The sequence below is a fragment of the Miniopterus natalensis genome, chromosome 14 (assembly GCF_054644295.1).
Source record: "Miniopterus natalensis isolate mMinNat1 chromosome 14, mMinNat1.hap1, whole genome shotgun sequence".
Lineage (NCBI taxonomy): Eukaryota > Metazoa > Chordata > Mammalia > Chiroptera > Miniopteridae > Miniopterus > Miniopterus natalensis.
Genome location: NC_142094.1, coordinates 50,423,491 through 50,444,493, shown reverse-complemented (window position 1 = coordinate 50,444,493; position 21,003 = coordinate 50,423,491). Strand labels below are relative to the sequence as shown.

The window sequence follows — 21,003 nt, the reverse complement described above, 5'->3', positions numbered from 1 at the left end:
TTTTAAATATATCTTTATTGATTTCAGAGAGAGGAAAGGAGAGGGAGAGAGAGACAGAAACATCAATGATGAGAGAGTCATTGATGGAGCCCACAACCTGGGCATGTGCCCTGACCGGGAATCGAATCCCAATCGCCTGGATCCTAAGTCGACGCTCAACCACTGAGCCACGCCTGGCCGGGCAAATTGTTAGATATTAACTTCAAAAAGAGGAAGATAGTATAATTTTCAAAAGGGGAAGAAAAGTAAATACTGGGAACCACCTTGATTTTCTGTTGACATCAGGGTTTAACAAACAAAAAATGAAATCTATTGACATTAGCAACAGTGAAATGATGCAGAGAGTTCTCAGGGAAAGGTCAAATGAAATGAGTTGGGTTTGTTGTTTTCACCAAAGGGTAGGACAAGTCTTAGGAACCGGAAGGAGGTGCCCTTAAGGTATTGCCTTTCTCAGCATTTTGTGGAGGAAGTTAATCCACAGAGACTGATAGTGCCGGTGACCACAGAGCTGCGTGGCTTTCTGCATTCCTCCCCGGAGCCCCCCTCCAGCATGTGCCATTTTTCCTGGTTAGTCAGGAGCGTGGAGTCATAACTGTGTCACTGAGCAAATCTCTGTCCCTGGTTTTTCCATCAGTAAAATGAGACTAAAGGAACAGCTAACCTCAGAGGATTAATGTGAAGATTAAGTGAAATCATGCTCATGACGTGCAAGGCACCCCCTGCTGTACAGTCAACACGCAGCGAAGGGCAGTTTTCTACACCACTGCGCGCAGCGCTTTCACTGCCGTGCTCAGTTCAAACTCGGTTTTCTCCCTTTGCTCACCTTGCTTCTTCCCTTGTCTTTCCAAATGTCATTCATCCTTTTAGTCCCACTGTAAGCCCTGTTCCGAGGGGCTTTTCGTGATAATCAGTTATACTTCCCTGAAGGGATTTTGAGTGATAGGCCTGAGGGTTATAAGAGTTCCTTAGATGATCCTCTGTCAAAAAAGGTCATGTTATTCCCATCTTATGGATGCAGTAATTGAGGACTGGAGAGGTGATACGAATGTTCCAGGTCCAAGGTCAAGCAGCAACTACCTGACGAGTCAGTGGAACTCCAAAGCCCAAGCCTCACATGGTGGTACATGGGATTCTGAGCCAGGCCAGCCTTAGGGCAAGGACTCGCTCCCTCTGAACTTTATTTTCCTCATTTATAAACTGAGGAGCGTTGGGAAGATTAAATGGAATAATGTACATAAAGCCCTGAGTGCCCAGTATTGTTGAGTAAGATGCTCCAAAAAATCAGACCCCTTTCCATTCCCCTCTCCATCTTTAGGAATGAAGAAGGCATCTAAGCTGACCCCGAGGGGGGAGTTTGGGTGATGATAAATGTTACAGCTCCATTTTCCCTGGAGTCTCCACTGTTCAGCCTGAGGCCTCATCTTCGGAACCAAAACCAAGTGGAGACCTGGTGTGCTGTAGGCCTGGTGGCAGCGTTTTGGGGAAGGCTCTGCACCGTGAGACTTTAACTCGTATCTCACTTTAATTGGCATGCATTTATTATTATTCTTAGCTCTCTTAAAGACCCTAACCATATAAAGTGATCAAAATATGGCTTTGCTTGCAAAGCATCCGTAGGCTTGTGCGGAGTAACAGATGCATCGATAAATAACCTTAATAGAGTCCACGCGTGGAAACGTGGCCGGGTGGTCGCTCCCACCTGAGAAGGCGAAACAGAGCGATAGAGAGGGGTGACATCTGAGCCGGACCCTGTGGGTCGAGCGTTTACCAAGTAGGGAAATCCTATTGTCAGAAGTGTTGACAGCACTGTGGTTTGCTTTGCTCTCCTTTCTTCCCGTAATTCCTTTATTACAGAGAGTTAATGAGGCAGTTGTGATGGGGTCCGATGACCCGAACTGTCATCTACACTCGGCAGGCTGGGAGAGGAGGGGTGCAGGGGGAGGGCGGTTAAGGCAGGAAAATGCTTTGAGGATAATGAATAATGTGCTGATGCCTAACAGCCAACATGAGGCCACATGAAGGGAAGCATCTTTCCTAAGCTGATGGCGACACTACCATCAAGTCTATTTATATAGCTTGGTAAGTAAATACTGCATTAAAAAAGCATTCCCAGGGCTGCCTAATAAATCCACAGCCCAGCTCGAGTTTGGCTAATGTAAGCCGAGAGGAATCCTGGCAGAGGCCTCTGAGAGTTCACCCACTTTGTTTGCAAGTGTGAGATATTAACTAAAGAAAAGCTGCCTTACAGCATCCAGGCTGATGGGAGCTGGCAGCATCTTGCTAGCCATCTGGGACTGGTGAAGACCAATTTCTCCTGAAATCTCTCTCTTTTTGAGTCCAAACCCTCCTCCTCCTCTGCTGAGCTCATTTGCCAGAGTTTCTGATTCCCTAAGGGGACCCTCACCATTTGGTCATCGCTTGGGCTTTGCGAGACCTTTTTCCTAGTGTTAAAAGTCCTGTGATTTTTTTTGTGTGGCAAGATAATGGGATTGCAAGACAGGATTGGATTAGCATATAAGGCAAAAAACATTTGATCAAGGAGTTACCCTGCTTTATGCCCATACTCTTTATTAGGAGATCACCTCCCCGAGGGAATTTGCCCCCCGTTAATATCACCAGCATTTGGCACAGTGCCCTGAACAGGAGGTGCTCAAAAAGTGCGGATGGCGGTAATTCAAAGGGCTGGAATTGTATAAAAGTTAAGGACTTCTACAGGACTTCTGAGAACTTCTTTGGTTCTGCCAGTTACATTCTGATGGCTGTGCACTGGGGGTTTGGCCTGTTCTAGAAGATCAAGTGAATTCTATTCATTCTTTCAGATGTAAAATTCCATCCCAACAATCTAAAAAAAAATCACTCTTTCTTTGAAGCTTTTCCCAAACCAACTAGAGAGGATTAGTCTTTAAGTCTTTTACTCATTTAGCACTGAATTTGTACTTTAACAAAGGATTTAGGATCACTGGGCTAGCCTTGTAGTTATCTGTGTATAAGTCTGCATCGCCCACACTTGATGATAAGGTTTGCAAAGTCAGGGATTCTTGATTACTCACCCCGTACCAGAGGACCAGCCTGATGCCTTCGTCATTGGAGCTGGGTATTAACTGCTTGTTAACGTGAGTTACATGCAGCCAGATGGCCATGCAAAAAGAGGGGTGTAAAACATGCTAACCAGTCATAGCAAGAGCCTGCACAGAATCCCCTTGGTTCCCGGAACATAAGGTGTGGGCTTCTGTGGTTCTTCTGGGCAAGAGGCCCAGAAAATGAGTGGATATTATTGAAATTAGAGATGTGAAAAAGCTGAGTCACTGCACCCATTACTGTTCTCCTTAGAAGATATGTTCCGTGCTCGCTCCTGTCTGCATCACTGCCCCTTTCCAGAGCTCAAGTCACCTCCTCTTTCAGGAAGGGTTCAATGTGTTCTCCAAAGGCAACTGTCTGGTTTAAATTCTGGCTCTGCCATGTACTAGCTGGAGCCTTGAGCAAGTTATTGAGCTTCTCTGTGCCCGAGTTTCCTCACCAAAAGAATGGATATAGAGATAGCCCTGGATTTACAAGGCTGTAGTAGGACTCAGCAGTGTGTGCTCACTGAATGTCGGTCATGATTAGCACCACGATCTCTCTCCTCTCTACACTCCTCTATCATCACACAGTATGGTAGTTAATTTTCTCTAATTTTTAAATATAGTAATGTTACTTGGCCCCCAATCATTTTTTCTAGTGGTCTCACCTATCCAGAACACTCTTGAGAACCAAGAGGCATGTAAATAAACGACAATACCACCAACACTACCATTAAGATAACCGAGCACCCAAATCATGTCCTTGTATTGAAAATGAATGAGCTTTACCCCTAAAATCCCTTACACCCACACTCACAGTGCACGTACGGTTCGAACAGGCTGCGTGGTTGGTTTTCCCAGCCACGGCATAAATAAAAGCAGCCCAGGGTCATTGGTAGAGGGGGAGATGGTCCTCCATATCAAATACTAGAGTGTGGTGAACTCACGCCCATCACCAGGAATCTGAGAAGGAAGGCAAGAAAGTGGTAACAAATTTCTGAAAGATTATAATTAGCATAATTTTAAAATTGAACTTGCAGAATAGTACCTTCTCAAATGACAGCAGGCAAACAAGAGATGCATGCTCATTTAATAACACGAGGTGTTCCAATGTGGCTAGTGCAATCAAGAAACTAAATTTTAAATTTTACTTAATTTTAATTAGCTTAAATTTAAAAAGCGACATGTGGCTAGTGGCTGCCAAGTTAGGCAGCCCAGCTCCGGAGCTTAGTACGGTGAGTGCAAAGTTCACTAAAACCTTCCATTTTCCAGAATCATCCAGCCGAAGTTGGTTTGAAAAAGGCTCCTGAGATCCCGTTAGATCTCTGATCATTACACAAAGATTTTGTTAACAGGAAGCGAACTGTATTTGAACGTCTCTTCTCTGTGCTGGAGGTCTTTTCAAACCTAAATCCAAATCTGGGGGTCAGAACATCTGTTTCTCAGGGCTGGTTTCAGATGGTTGCTTCTTCCACTAATAGGTATGAAACTGGGAGCCACAGAGGAAGCATATTGTTCGATGTTTCAGGCCTTGATTTCTTCCCACGCTAAATCACAGCACGGTGAAATATGCCAGGTGGGCAAAAGGAGGGTTACAGTTGTGAGTAAGCCAAACAGAGTTTATTCTTGTAATATTATTTATTAATTTTTGTATTATTTTCTGTTTGAACAACTGTAACCCTCCTTTTGCCCACCCTATATTTTCTGAAGGGCCCCTTCTGCTCTAACATCCCTGGATTGGGTCAGTCCTTCAGCTCTCTGCCTTTGTTTTCCTGTGTATGAAAAGAGATTAGATTCTTTTGGCCTCCAGAATCAATTAGTTAATGCACCAATTAGCTAAGACCTTCCAAACTTAGAAGTGCTAAGTAGTTCTCTTATCACTTAGAGAGCAAGCAGATCTTTGCTGGATATGACCTAAAACTGCTTTAACTTACTTCTATTATAGTTATGGGTCTTTAAAAAAGCAAGATAATTATTGAATCAAGGGGCCACTCTCTCTGAGCATTCTGTTTATTTTTATTTTCTTTCTTTTTTTTCTTCTTTATTTTATTTTTTTTCTTTTAGTGTGAGTGTTGTGTTTTGTCTCAGCATTCTGGACCCCGGGCATGACTAGTAACAGGAGGTGTTGGGAGGCTGATATGGTATCACATCTCCCTCAGGAATCTTGCCTTCCTGGACTGAGTATTTCCAACTGCACGTCCCCTAACAAAGCAGGGCTTGTGTGGGCCATGACCTCACGGAACACACAGCACATTGTCGATGGGGAATTACCCAATCTCTGCCTGTGGTGTGTGGAACAGAGTCTGAGATAAGGCCTTCTGTTTTCCCCATGTTCCACTGTCATTAGCCCGCTTGGCCCCCTTCACAGCCCTGATGCAAGAGCCAGGGAGGGCGTATTATCCTCACTGTTGAGACGCAGAGGCGGGAATTTAGACCGGGGCGCTCACTTGCCTCGGGTCACACAGGGATGTGGCAGGGCCCAGAACTGAGTCCAGATCCCATCCTCACCCCTCTGGTGGGTCCCAGCATGTTACTCTCCAGTACTTTTCTGATGACCCTTTCTAAGAGCTGGACTCCTCTTCAGTGCCCTCTGCAGTTCAGATTTTTCCAGTTCGAAAGGTGCAACACCTTGGTGTTTTAAGGAGCACGAACAGTCCATAGCATGGAATTTCTCTGAATTTGGGATCCGGCCGATGGTGAGTTTTACTTTCTAAAACACAAGCAAGAAAAGAATTAAATGACCAAAGATTATCCTCAGGATTGTTTGTTCTCAGCCTGTCCTCAGTCACACCTTTCAAAGGTGGTTTTGAAGAAAATCCTGTGATGAACTACAGTCTCTGGACAGAGGAAGCCAGGAGGACTTGGATCCTCAGGTGGCAGGTGGATTTTTATTCTCTGGCATCCACTGGCCGGAGCTGTTAAGGCAGATTCTAAATGGCATCAATAGTGCCCAATGGGCCCATTTGTATCAAAAATTTAAAGCCTCTGGATACTAAAGAATTGAAATGAGACCACCAGACAGAACCAGCCCCTGACAAAATGGGGAGAAAATTGAAGTTTGATGTGTGTCCCCTGCAAATTCTAGCATCTCCTCCACCTCCATGTACAATCTCACATTTTCTCCTCTCACTGTCTTTACCCATCTCTACCCAACCTCCCACTTCAGATGCTCAAGGAAGAAGGGTAGACCTGCTTGGTTCAGGTGCTTAAAACAACAGGGCCCTTGGCTGCCCCACTTCTGCTTCCATATCTCCCCTCTTTCAACATTTTTTCCCCTTCCAGAGGCCAGATCTTTGAATTTTAAAAAAGGACTGGATGTCCATTTTCACATAAAGGAATAAGTCAGAAATGGTAGGGGTAGGAAAGGAAGGGGATTTTTTTGATCATCTGGATAATCATGTTGATGAGCACCCCAGATTTCCCAGAAGCATCTAATTGTTCCCCCAAGAGAAAGGGGGCAGGCAGATTGATCACAGGAGAAATGCTGCCAACCCCCGGTACCCCTCTTGCAGGTGGCTCCACAATCTAGAAAGGCAGTGGTGGTAACTGCAGTCAGTGATGCCCGGGCCAAAATCCTTCTCTCGGCTTCAGAGCCAATGCCTGGATCTTTGGGTCAGAGCATTGTTTGGTGACTTTCCAAAAAGTTCAGAAGATTCTATTGAACACTTGGCCCCAGCGTGGGTCTTTGGCAGAGGAAGTTAGGTACCAGATTGTTGGACTGGGCCCCTGAGAGCTACCTTTTTCCTACTGCACAGATGCCTACCCCAGTCTTCGACACCCAAGCCCAACATCTCCTTCTCCAAGACACCTTTCTGGCCTCCCTGAAATAGATTTACTCCATTCCTCCTTTAAGTTGCCATGACCCTCTGTTCATAACTCAAGGCACACAATGTAACTAGCACATAAGATGCCTAATTTACCCACTAATCTGTGAGCTCCTTAAGCTCAGCCTGAGGCCATTTTTGTAGCTCTAAGACCTAGTACAGTAGCCAGCGTACAAACAGTCAATGAGTGAATGAATGAATGAAATGAGGCCTTGCTCTCCCACTAACTAGTTGTGTATCTTAGATAACTCACTCATTCTTACTGGTTTCCCATTTGGATAACAGTGGTAGCACAATTTGTCTAACCAGCAAGGTTATTGTGTGATGTGGAAGAGATAAGATACATATAATCATAAACTCTCAGAGCTGGAAGAAATTTTAGAGATCATCCTGTACAACGGTTTGCAGAAATTTTAAGCCAACACATTGCTTCTTCAAGAAGCGCTAACAGGAAAGTCACCACATAAAAAAGATAAATGATACATGTAGATTGCTCTAGTTGATGCCCTTTACTGTCCCCTTCCTCTTCTCTCCTGTCATTTTCAGGGGCCAAGAAGCACAGTTTGAAAACCAACTCTCCCACTTTAGAGAGAAGAAACTGATGCCCAGAGAAGGAGGTATTTCCCAAGGCCGTGTGGCTTATTCGAAAGAAAAATGGACAGGGGAAGAAATGAACAATATGGAGAATGTACGAATAGGCAGAACCATGTCCGAGCACTTAATAGGAACCATTCACTGTTGTAAGCATGTTAGATAGATGATCTCCTTTAATTCACCAATAACTAATATTATCACTATCCCTGGTTTTGCATTAGAGAAAATTGAGGCAAAAAATGGTTTAAAAGACATGGGATGCAAGGCCCGAGCCAATTTGGTTCCAATGCAAGCTCTTTATGCCACATGAGGCTGTGTCTGAGGTCCTGACCAGTTGTTCAGCCTCCCAGCCCAGCGTTCTCTCCAAAATTACCTTATAGAAAAGAATTTCGAAAGGGCCCTAAAATAACCTGTCATTTACATGTATTGTAGGAGGTGTTATTTACACTTCTCAGTCTCTTATTTATACTTGGCGGCTGGGGACTGAAGAGTGTCACCTGTGTTCAGAGTACGGTTCAGACTCCACCTGAGACCTTGGTCTTATTCCTTCTGGCACTGGCTTGCCCTGGGCAGGGCTCCGGCAGCAGGACTCACCTCCTTCTGGACGGACCGGCTGATAAACAAGGAGACCTCGTCCAGGCTGTGGGGCTTCAGGTCATTCAAGGCCAAAAGGTGGTCTCCGTGAAAAAATAAGCATCCCAGGCGCGGGGGGCCTTTCCACTCAGCCACACTGCGAGGGGAACAGAGCGTCCAACACAGGCCCGAGACCATGCTTGCTGGCAGTTCAGGACACAGATGGGGACACAGATGGTTCCCCTCACTCTAGTCTATCCCATTGTTACTCCCACTAGTTTCTTCAACTATGTTGCACCACATCCAAAGTAGCTGAACTCCCTTTTCTGTCTGGAAAATTCTTCCCTCTTTCACCACTGTGGTAGCCTGACCCTCCTTCCAAAGCCCTCCTACGTCCCACTTCCCTTACTTTAATTCGTCACTCCTCTCCCTCCCCTGGGCTCCTATTACACTGTGTGAGCACCTCATTTATTGTATATTCAAATAAGATGCATTTTCTATTTATTTGTTTATGTGGCTGTCTTTTCCACCAGAAGTATGGGACCACCTTTAAAAAAATTGTTTATAACTCCATAACTCCAAGTAAACAAAAGGTGCTCAATAGGTATTTACTGAAAGTGAGCACATAATGATGACACAGTGACCATCTAATGAACAAATAAACTAATTAATGAATGAGAAATCCCAGGCACGGAGAAGGCCACAGTTTTTGTCACAGTTATTGAGCCTTAGACTGTGGGAAATGTGGAACAAATGCAAGCTTGCGGTTCTTGCCCACTTACAGAACTTAGAAGGCTACTGGTCTGAAACATCTACTTCACATGAAAGGTCTGTCTTCCCTTTTAAAAATGTAATCTTCCAGCAGAATAAATTACAAAGTCTTTAGGAGAATTAGAAGCAAATAAACAGTGATCATTTCAAGAAAATTCTCTGTCACGGGGTCTGCTGTGTCTGTCCCTGACCAACAGGTTTTCAGCTGGTGTCTGGAAGTCTAGACCCTGATAAGTCTTTTCCCTTTAGACCTTCGGTTTTTGTCGGCCTCACGAACTTCATTCATTCACAAGCACTCATTGCTCATTGATTGGGATAGTTTCCTTGGACCATACGTATTCCATCCCACTATTCCTCACCTTGAAAAAAATCAGAAATTTGTTCTTTCCTGGTCTTTTGGGTCCTCCTACACCCACCCACCTCCCCGCTGACTCAAGCAACAATGCCCTTATTCCTGCCCTGATCAAAGACCTGCTACAGCAGCAAAAGAACAGTCCAAGCTCTCCGGGCAGTTTTGCCACCTACAGTGTTTCAAGGTATAAATGTTGTCTTCATATCTCCCCACCCAGTTTATAATCAATAACCCTCAAATCTCCGACCCACCATATGCGTCCCGCGGCTTCTGTGAGACCCAAATAACTGGTGATGTCAAGAGGAGAAAGGAACACATTCAGTCTCTCCACGTGGCTTTCATCAGGAACGTTACTATGAGATAAAACATTTGTAAAAGTCAAATCAGGCAGCTGTCTCTGGCTCTGAACGGTACTTTCTGAGTAAATTCTGGCCTCCTACATATCAGACGGCATTTTCCAGCTAAAGATCATCCAACTTGTTTAGAGAAGAATATGAATTCAGGTTACTGAAAAGTAGCCACTGATGGCCTTTCTCACTCCTCTTGGGATGTGGTAGTAGATGGGAGATAGTGGGAAGGGAGAAAAAATGACAAAATTGATTACATAACTGTCTATATCAGGTCAGTCTGCACGTTTCTCCTCTGGGAATGATTCCATAGAAGACACTGAAAAGAGTTAAACCTGAGCACCATCTCATCAAATGCTCTTGGCATCACTTAACTAAACGTCTTCCCCTCCTAGTCTAGAACCAAGCCTCTTATGACTTGCATGGCCATAATTTTAACAGAAAAAAGTGGGTGACATGCTCCCCAGATCAGTGGGATCCAGGACCTGAAAGGCTAGCCAAAGGAGAGTCTTTACAAAATATTTGAAAATGCCACCCACAGCCCAGGGAGCTTTGCTTCCAGCCCGGTTACTCACTGTGCTTGGCCACCAGGTCAGTGACAAGGGGAAGCCGGTCATATTCTTGGCTGACTTTGAGATTTTGGGGAATTGCTTTAAAATTTGAATTCTGAGTTAAAAAAAAAGAAGCCTGCCTTGTTCTAAGGGCCCACAAAGGTTGAGAAATTAGAACTTTACTTGATTAATATAGACAATTGCACAACAGTTAGTGAGGCCGACCCCTTTTTGTCATTCATGGTCTGGGCTTTCGTTTCTGCAGGTGGAAGGCAAGAATCCCGTCCTGAGCCTTGTTCTTCCAGGTGAGGCCCCCTGTTCAGGGTCTCTGGGCAGGTCTGGGATTCCTCTTTGCTCTCAGCAGACTCATTGGTTGTCTCTTTGAACAAACTAGAGCATAAGAAGTGAACACAAACCCTTTTTTAACATGTCTACTGATAATTTTCACATTTAAGCACCTAACAGCTGTGGGAGCATTAACAAGATGTTGAAATATGTCTAACCGTCAACATCACAGTCACAGTTAGATCAAATCCAACAAACTTCCCATCTAAAAGTGGATATGGAGTCCAAATAACCCTTTACTTTGGGAGCATTGGGAGACAGAAGTGAGTGTGAGAGATGTAAATGCAAAACAGAAAGTCACTTCCCCAGGAGACAGAAAAATGTCCCGAGGATGTCATTAATGGTTTTCTGTGGGGGAGAGAAACCAATTCTCACTCTATCTTGTTTTGAGATTACTGAACAATGTGTAGAATTTGGTCTATGGTAATGCTTTTGTATTGGCATCTCACTAGTGATTTTCTATAACAGTACATTAGCTAAAATAAAATTATAAAACAAGGCTGTTTTACTTACCAGGATTTCATTGACATGTAATGATGCTCAAGTCTCTGGGAGACCTGGTCTGGACTAGCGGGTTCAATGGGTTCACCAGATTCACTGGATGCAACAATATTGTCCAACTATAGACAAGAGGAATAAATGTAAGGATGTAAGTCTACTAATAAGCCAGGTATCTTCTTGCCCCTTCCACGATGGCTCTGGGCCCCGAACTAGGAAATGCATCTACCGTTGGATGCACAGTGGTGTTGTTCTGAGGGGGGCTGATCCAGTAAAGCTCTAGGAGACTCAGAGTCCCGTTTTCTTCTCCTGGGTGCCCCATGCTCCTAATGCAAATATTTTATTGGGTTAAACTGCTATTTATTTTTCTGTTTCACTAGCAGGCACTTAATAACATGAATTCTTTTCCCCAACCAGTGCTACTGTGAATTCATGTCACCTGTCTGGGCCAAAGACAGATGCAATGCAGAGCTGGCCTCAGGCTACCATGTTCACAGGGGACCGAAGTTGCTTCAGAAGGCTGTGAAGGGTCTTAGAAACTACTACCCTGGAGGGGCTTAGTTCTGAGCCCCTCAGAACTAAGACAGTCATTTGGGGCAATGGTTGCTTCAAACCCTAAAGGTTTCCTATTGCTTACCTAACAATTTAAGCATCAACCCATAATTGGAAGAGTTCATTCCAGTCAAGCCGGTCTTCCCACTACACCCCTACCAATGGTGCTCTTCTAGTGCCTGTTTTCATGCTGTTTCCTTTTCCAGGCATGCCCTTTTTCTCCTCTGCCTAATGACATGTTCAGGCCTGGCTGAAGTCCCACAGCCCCTCCTGACCACCCTGGCCACTGCCAATTTCTCCCTTCTCAGAATTTCTACTGCACAATTTTGTACTTAATTTTTTTAAATGGTCTTTTAGCTTCTGCTTTTGGGTATATATCCAAAGAAACCCAAAACACTAATTTGAAAGAATATATGCACCCCTATGTTCATTGCAGCATTATTTACAACAGCCAAGATAGGGAAGCAGCCCAAGTGCCCATAAATAGACAAGCAGATTAAAAAAAGCTGTATATATCATATACACATATATGATGGAATACTACTGGCCATAAAAAAGAATGAAATCTTACCATTTGTGGCAGCATGGATAGACCTAGAGGGTATTATGTTAAGTGAAATAAGTCAGACAGAGAAAGACAAATACCATATGATAGAAAGGACTCACAGACACATAGAACAGACTGCTGGTTGCCAGATGGGAGGGGGTTGGGGGTCAGGGGGAAAATGGGAAAGGTATTAAGAAGTACACATTGGTAGTTACGGAACAGTCACAGGGATGTGGCTTGCAGCATGAGCGATCCGGTCACTAATGCCCGGTGGCTATGTGCAGTGTGCGGCGGGTGCTTGAAACACCAGAGGGACCGCTTTGTAAAGTATGTGGCTGTCTGGCCACTACGTTGTACACCTGAAACTAATACAAAATAGTGTTGAATATTAAATAGTAAAGTTCAACACTTTAATTGGAAAATAAAAGGTCTTTTAGCTTAGTTTTATCTGCCTTACTACATTTTGCATCCCATTAAATGTCTAGCCAATGCCAGGCATACAACGAATATTCAGGACAACTGACTGGTTGGTTGGACTGTCATAAAATATTAGTTGCCATCACTGTGTCCCAGGAAAGACTAGCATGAACATATTTTGGTGAAAGAAGGGTCCTGTGGTCCAATGAGCTTGGGAAATGCTGTGTGTTGCATCCCACTTGGACATTTATAATGCCTCACTAAAGGCTCTGGGAATTCCGCAGTTCAGAAGCTTGCTTAACTTGCTTTAATTTGGTGTTTCTAGAACTGACTTGATTCGAGAACATTTCTTTTATGTGAACACGTGCCATCATCTTGTAGAAAACTCCCTGTTTGGAAAATGCTGACCACCCCCCTTTCTCTAACCTTGCCTCCCTACTCCCCATTTCCATTCTCTTCTCTCACCCACCTCAGATAAGGCTTCTGGGTTAGTAGCACTGGAAGATAATTTGGGTTTTGTCACTTCCCATCTCAGAAGCCATCACTGCCTCTGTGCTGACTATAGAATGAAGTCAACTTGGCATTCAAGACCCATCATGGTCTGGCTCATTTTTTTCTGTCACATGTTACTGTGCCATTCACTCACTCGAGGCTATAGCCCAACTGAACTATTCACTATATCCTATCAAATGGGACTTTGTCTCTGAAGCCTCCCTGACTCCCGGGGACAGAGAAAAATCTCTGCTTTTGCTGTTCCAGAGCTCACTGCCGTGCCTCGTGGGCAGCATTATCAGGTGATAACTGGTGGGGCGCTGAGCTCTCAAGGCAGAGTGATGTAAGTTCCATGCCTAGTAAAGTGCTGTGACCAGCACACAGAAGGGACTCAGCAGGGGCTTCCAGTGGATCAGGAGACTAGTTGATACCACCACACAATTTATCACCCAAGGACCTGTGCTCATATTATTGTTTTTGCCCAGAATATAGAAAGGCTTCCAAAGTCAACCCCTCAAGTCCAAGTTTTACCTATCAAGTGAAGCCATATGTCATCTCCTTGGAATTTTCCCAGGTCTTCTGTCTGGAAGTCAGCCCCTCTGCCTCCCACTCCTCATGTACTCTGGGCATTTTATAAACATCTTTCTTCAGCCTGGAGCCCTTTCTGTCTTGTATTGCAGTTGGCTCCCACCCAAGTGTCAACACTGAGCACATCACCTGTGTCTGATTCACTGATTCCGTGTTTCGCTGAGCCAGCCTAGTGCCTCAGGAACAGCTCAGGGGCTCAGCAAATATCTTAGAAGGAATAAATGATTAGTAAATGAAAGGGGTTACCTCTAAAAGAATGCTTCGAGGACTAATATAATGACTCTCTTCTTCTGTATCTTGAGTGGTCTCTGGCAAGGAGCCATGTGGTAGATGGGCTTGTCTGAGTCCTGAAGAGCTTTTTTCCATTAAATGCTAAATAAAGACAAGAGGACAGAATTAATGCTTTTCTGTTTCTTTGTAAGAGACAGAATTAAACCACATGCTTTCTGGGAAAGGCATAAGAGGTTAATTAGGTTGAAAAGATCAGAGGATCTTCCAAGGTTACATCCAGAATCCCACACAACCTGAAGATGCCTCTTGAGTCTGGGTCACCCTTGATAATATGAAAATATAGGCTCAGCTTTCAGGCTTTTCTCTACCACTGGGGGGACCTGGAACTCAGGACAAGTGGTTCTCTCAGTGGGTGGTATCCTAAGTCACTAAGCTCCGCCAAAGTCCCCCACCCCCACCCCCACCCCCACCCCCACCTTTTTTCTAGTTTTCACCCAGTGCCATCTGAGAAGGTAATTATTAGCCCAGAGTTAAGACATTGCAACTTTCCTCTTCCTGCTCAACATTTCTCTTTTGTGTTCTGCTCACATCCTCCTATTGTTTTCATAGCAATGCTATTTGGTGATGTTGATCATGTGACAGTAAGAATTATAGGCTCCAAGGTGATCTCGGTTCAACCAATTACTGCCTTCCCTCCCCAGTAGACACAAGATACTCTACTAAAGTAGCTGCTTTGCATGGCAAGAAAATAGTACAATTCAATTCTTCCAAGAACAATGCCTGGGAACAGGAGGGTTTGAAAAGATTCGGAATGTTCTCTAGGAAGTCCTTGAAGGAAAGTGATTTAACAAACATAGATGCATTGAAGTAGCGTCCATTTATCAAGCTCATGGAGCCAGATCATGCTGAGTTGGGGAGGAAGAAGGGATCTAATTTAATTTCAACAACAACAGCAACAAGAGCAACAACAAGAAATCCCAACGAGGCAGATGGTGTTCTTAGCTGGAGCTGACTGGAAAAAATCACTGGATACATAGTGTGAAAGGAAAGATGATCAATAACATTATCTTTGGGGAGAAGGGATATCATTTGGGGAAAAGCAAGAGGCATTCACTGAAAAGGGTTAATCTTCCCAACCCTGTTTCCTGTCACCTTTCCTACAAACACCAAATGAGGTTTTGGCTTGGTGAGTTTGATAAGCCACAAAGAGCTTTTAAAATAGTTGGAGAGCTTCCAACTAGATAAACACAGGAGGCTCTGCCATATTAAGACGTCTCTTGTACCCAGGGAGAAGGGAAAGTCCATGGTTACATATCTAAGGGACAAAATAGTATTCACGACAGAAAACACTCAACCCATTTATTAACAATATCCAAAGCTGGGAAGAGAGCTGAGACTACAAATACAAATCACTCTCAAGGGACAGATATGCTTTTTTTCAAATGAATTTCATTAGAAATGAAGATGAAACCACACACACACACACACACACACACACACACACACACAGAAGGGAGACTGATCTGGGTAAATGAAGAAAATTAATAAAAATTCTGATTTTGCCGGAGGAGTACAGATGATATGACAGAAAGTCAAGTGGTGTTTTGGCAATTATTTTATAGAGATAATCTGTGCCCTGTGTGTGAAAGGAAAGGAAAGGTTACCAGCCAGCTTTTTGTGTAGCTGGAGGGATCCTCCCAACATGCCCAGATATTTATTGAGGAGCATCCAAAATGAATGAACCCATTTAGAGGTGGGCTGGGCAAGCAGTAAGGCTCATCTGTGGTGTAGCCAACAGATTAAATACAAGATAAACAGTGCGGCTAAGAATTGTTCTTATGATGGGTTAGGTTTAAGAAAGGTGTCAAATCCACTGGAGAGACGTTTAAAGGGTCAGCTGACTCCCCAGCATGGCATCCCGAGAGAGGTGGGGCAAGTCTGCTTACCATGTCTGGAAGGGTATTTCTTGTTGAGGTGGAGCTGACAGTCCCCAGGGCGCTGGAATAACCAAGAAGAGGGCCGGGGTCTGAAGAGGGCCTCTTGGCACCCAATGAGAGCGTCTCCTGCTCGTGAACAAGGAACACTGGAGTCAGGGCATGAGGGATCTCTTGTCTGGAACGAGGCTGGGCTCCCTGAGTCTGGCCTTTCACCACTGACATCTATACAGCTGGCCAGCGTTCTCTCACTAAGTCATGAGGTGACCTTGTCTCTCTCCTGTTTCCAAATCCTCGAGGACTCTCAGCATGGCCGTCAGAGACGCCCTGAACTGCCCTCAACCTGTCCTGTCAACCCTATGGCTCTCTGCTCCCACTCCAATGTCCTAATAAGTCGAGGCAGCTTGTAGGAACACCTTGCTCTCCCTTCCTCCTTGGCTTCAGCTTTTGTTGGAAACATAGAACAACCTAGAAAACATGTTAAAACAATACCTGGAGACCAAAGGTTCACTTATGAAGATCTGTGTAAATTAGCCAAAGTTCTTAGGAAGTAAACAAAAAACCTGAAAGTCACTAGCCCTTACATTAGAGAGACATCATGTTGAAAATGTGAAATAAAGAAAGAAAATGCCAGAAAGGCATTTTTATAGGAACCAGCCTAGACTTAGTCACCCCAAAGGTAGCTGTCACGTACCTCGGATAACAATGAGGGAAAATGCCGTCGCTTCAGCTACTATCAAAAACTGCCACAGTTAATTTTCACTCCTCCTACCTCAATAATGAGAATCTGAAGTGTCTCTCTCTATTGCAGCTCCCTTGCAAAACAAGAAAGTATTCTTCCCCATTGTTAATCACAAAACTAACAAGGATGTACATTTTCTCACTTATTTATTCCTCGTGCTAAGGCCAGTTGCTAAGGAGGGGAAAAGAAGCTTCCATTGTTCCCCTGTGAAAGGAGGGCTGCGCTCAGGCGCCCTGCTCCTTGCTGCGCGGTGGAGTCACCTCTGTACTCCGGCTTGCTGCTTTCATGTCCCCGCAAGACGATGACAGGAACGAGACCCAGTCTTTAATCTTCTCCCTGTTGACAGGAATAAACCTTCAGCTGGCAGGTGGCAACAACAGCGCCCTCGCTCTCTTTGAAACGGAGGATTCTTTTATTAAGGTTGCGAAGGCAGTGGGAGCAGGTGCCAGGGAAATCAGGATTTTTTTCCTAAGGAGCTTAAATGACCCCCTGGCTCCTTGCCTCCTCCACACTCAGGCGCTAGAATTAACCCTCAGGCCCCCTCGGTGCGCAGAGCTCAGAGAAATGGGGGGAAAGTGGGAACTGACCGCGGAAATCACAGGGTCGGGCTTTGCTTTGTGTCCCCGGCGAGCCGGGCACCTGTGGGCGCCGCTGGTGCGCAGCCAGCCGGGTGGGCCTCCCTTGAGGCTGTGTGTGTCCACGAAGGATGTGCCTGGGAAAGGCGATGTAAACCCCATTTTCCCTTCTGTGGACGCTCATGGCGATGTAAAAGAAAGCGTTTTGCCTCTGGGTTGATCTGAAACAGGTCAAGGCTCTTTCTACTCTGGCTTCAGCACTCCCTGCCTGCTCTGCACAGCTTCCTCCCCCAACCTCAGCCTCTCTGTCAAGCAGATAATCACCTATGAAGAATCCAGAGGCACCTCCTTAAACAGGACCCCTTCAGGGATGAGCACAGCCCCTCCCCCCCCAAACACAAGTACGAGCTACATGTGTTAGGGTTGGGGGGGGTGTGCTGAGCTCATCCCTGAAGAAGTGTGTTGGCTTCTTTTACATGGGATGCATCTGAAGTGATGGTGACTGTTATGGGTTGAATTGTATCCCTCCCCAAAATTCACATATTGGAGTCCCAATCCCCAAGACCTCAGAATGTGATCATATTTGGAAATTGGGTGAGATTGTTGCTGATGTCATTAGTTAAGATGAGGTCACACTGAAGCGGGGCAGAATCCTAACCCCAGATGACCGATGTCGTTATGAAAAGGGGAAATTGGACTCTGAGATGTGCACACAGGGAGGATGCCACGTGAAGACTGAAGTTACGCTGCCACCAGCCAAGGAAGTTGCAGAAGCTGGAGAGAGGCCTGAACAGGTCTTCCCTGGGGACTTCAGAGTGAGCATGGTCCTGCGGCACCTTGATTTCAGACTCAGCCCCCCAAACAATGCAAATAGACTTTTCTGTTGTTCCAAGGCACCCAGGTTGAGGCGCCTTGTTATGGCAGCCCAGGAAATGAACGCTGTGACTTTTCAAGGTATTTTAACAAACAGCGAAGGCCTCCAAGGTGGAGTTTATGGTTGTGACCAGGGGGTTCCCTTCTAAGCGTGTCTATTGCTTGTTGGTTTAATGTGTTTTGTTTGCTGGTTTGTTTTGCACCTGGAGACACTGGTTATCTGCTGCTCACCTGCCACTGCCAATGAGGAAGTACTCTCTGGTAGGGGTTCTGATGGACATCACCTCATCGGGGTGGCATTTAAACATCTTCTGTACAGACTGCATTTTTTCATGGCTACTTATGCCAATGTCTACGCTGGAACTTCTGTGAGATAAAGACATAAAGTGTCAAACAGATGCAATTACAAAATTAGGAAGAAACCCAACCAATGTTTGATGTTAGGATTCAAATGGAGTGCAACTCTAGGCTTGCTGGTGCAATGTTTTGAAAATGAGCTAATTGTTTCGGAAAACAAGTTTAGATCTGGGTCCTCAAATACTTGGTTCAGCAAGAAACTTCATCCAAAAGTTCTTATTTTAGTTGGATTCTTAATTCCACAAATTATCATGTTTTCTCAGTTTTTTTGGTACATAATTCCTTAAAGACAATAAAGCCAATCTAAATATCTTTTAAAACCTATCTTGGCTTTATGAAATGATCATTTCATCTGTTCTTTCCCATCCACAAATTAAGCGCATCAACATCTTGTGTAATTAAATGCTCATTAATTAATAATTTGCCAACTAGAATATATAATATGAAATAATTATTTAGCTATCTTCTATTCAAATGTTCCATTTTAGCTTCTTTTCAGCAACAGATATAAGTGCAAAGCCCTGGCTTCTTTTCTTAATTGATTTTTTTTTGTTAGGTAGAGGAGGGGAGAGGGAGAGAGAGAGAAACATTGATGTGAGACGGTAACATCGGTCTTCTGGCTCCTGCGTGCTTCTTACCAGGGATGGAGCCTCCAAACGGGGCACGTGTCCCAACTGAGAATCAAACCACCAACCCTTTGGTGCACAGGATGATGCCCAGTGAAATGAGCCACGTGGGCCAGGGCAGCTCTTGCTTCTTTCAACAATGATTTAAATATTAATTTGCATGCAATACATTGGCCTTTGTTGTTGCAAGCTTTTCCTCAATTGGATACATACCCATCAATTTCAATGGAACCTCGGTGATGATGGTCTTTGTAATAGGAAAGACGAAAGCCCTTCTCCCCACTCCTTGACAGGATAAAAAATCGCTTTTTCCAGGAGGGCTGAAAAATGAAAATATTTGGCATCTCAGTTAAATCTCAGAAGAAGAGAAAGGGTTGAAAAAATGCTCAGGAGGCTGGTGGGAGGCCTGTTAAAATCCTAGTGAATACTTACAGCCGAAGAGAAAAGCTGAGGAGGTGGTGACTTAATAAAGTAATCTTGTTTGCAGACTTCATTTTCATAATAATATGTAAATTGTTTGCCTAATAAAAGAAAGTGAACAGAACGAAGTTTGTTCCCTGTGAATTTCTGAAAAGAATTGCTTCAAATGGAAAACACTGTTTACTTCTGGAAAAGTCTTCAAATTATTCAGCTATGGGGGGGAAAACCCATCTATAATCGGTCAGGAAAACAAAGGGCCCAAAGACCAAGCATGTGATTCTGATTCACCCACCTCGGGGACCTTCATTCAGGTGACTTTTAGAAGCACCTTAGTGCAGCTCACACCCATGTGCACCTGAGTTCAGCTCACACCCGTGTGCACCTGAGTGCAGCTCCCACCTGTTGGCCTCTCTGTCTCGGAAGCACTTTGCTGGCTCTCTAGCTGTGAGCAAAGGCTTTCTCCCTTCCTGTGGAAGCACCAGCCACGGGGGCAAGATAATTCTGCTTTACCCTTTGGCTTAACGAACAAAAGCAAAACCACCTGCTGTGGAAAATGAAGTGCAAGGTGGTTACAGGGGTTTCCAAAACATTAAATGCTCCTTTGAAAGTGTTGAAATTATATACACGTTTTGATTTTTTTTCTATATTTTCCAAAATGTCTGCAAGAAATATAAACTACTTTCATTATTTAGGAAACACAACTAATGTTGTTTAAATGAAAAGAAGTTTTTTCAAAAAGAGTTTGGTTTTGCTTTCACATCCAGACGATAGTTCTAGTGTGTCCTTGGTTTTGGAAAAGGCAAAGCAGCCTTTCCTGAAGAATTAGAGCTTTCTTTGCCCAGTGAAAACAGGACCAGGGTTAGGTAAGAGCTGACGGGCCATCACGCTGGTCTTAGGTGGTTCTTGGGCAGCGGTCCTCACCCTCCTGCAGCAATTCTGCCTGCTCTCCCCAAAGCCGCCCTCCCCCGGCCCCCAAAAAGAAAGGAAAAAAACCCCAGAAGGAAACAATATAAAAAATTTCAGCTCCTTTAATAGCTGTGTGGCCTGGGACAGATGAAGGAAATCTTCCCCAGTCTTCTCTGGGCTATAGTTTGTTGTTAGCATCATCTCCAAGCAACAATGGACCATGAAACAAATGGAACAAATCGGCCCACGAAAATCAAAAAATGCCAAGTTTCTAGATAGGTGAGCTCTTACAGAGTAATGAACTGAGTTCAATAGCCTCTGCTACGTTCTCCAAACTGAGACTCGTTGTCCCAGAATGCCACCAATTATCCCCCACTGAAACCATCTTCTGTATCCTGGCTAGATTGATGGGAACTGCTAGCCATTTTCAATAAGAGGATTTTTCCTTCTGAGAGTATGCCCCTTGGGTACCTGGGCTCTTCTGAGGTTTGGGTTCCATGGTGGCTGTCTGTTCTCACCTGTCAAAAAGAAGAATTAAGAGTTGTGAGTCCCCAAACAGCAGTAGGCTTCACTGATGAGCCACCTGATGACCATCAGGTGTCAGGGTGGTGCCCATGAATGTGGATGAGACGGGTCATCTGCCTCCTGCCCCACGCCTCGGGCCGATGGCAGCCATGGCAACAAGGACCTGTCCAAGCAGTGGTCACCAAATAGCAGGGCTGCGAGGTGTTGCTAGGGTGGCTGCAGAAGCCGTCTTCCCTGGACTTTGTCTGCTCCTGCTGTGACAAGAGAGCCCCTGGGGGGAAGCAACACCGAGAAGGACAGATAG

At 44.8% G+C, this 21,003-nt stretch overlaps 1 protein-coding gene across 1 annotated transcript; it reads right to left on the bottom strand.

The window, feature by feature from the left end:
• Positions 1-5,589: 5,589 nt before the first annotated feature.
• On the bottom strand, positions 5,590-20,673 carry PLEKHS1 (pleckstrin homology domain containing S1). Its single transcript, XM_016212119.2, has 12 exons — positions 20,646-20,673; positions 19,281-19,369; positions 19,062-19,168; positions 18,097-18,231; positions 16,678-16,753; positions 15,688-15,804; positions 13,757-13,882; positions 10,930-11,036; positions 10,255-10,461; positions 9,425-9,526; positions 8,072-8,207; positions 5,590-5,769 (listed from the first exon to the last, which is right to left on the bottom strand). The coding sequence occupies exons 1-12, from the start codon at positions 20,671-20,673 to the stop codon at positions 5,590-5,592; spliced, it is 1,410 nt and encodes a 469-aa protein (XP_016067605.2).
• Between the last annotated feature and the right edge of the window lie 330 nt (positions 20,674-21,003).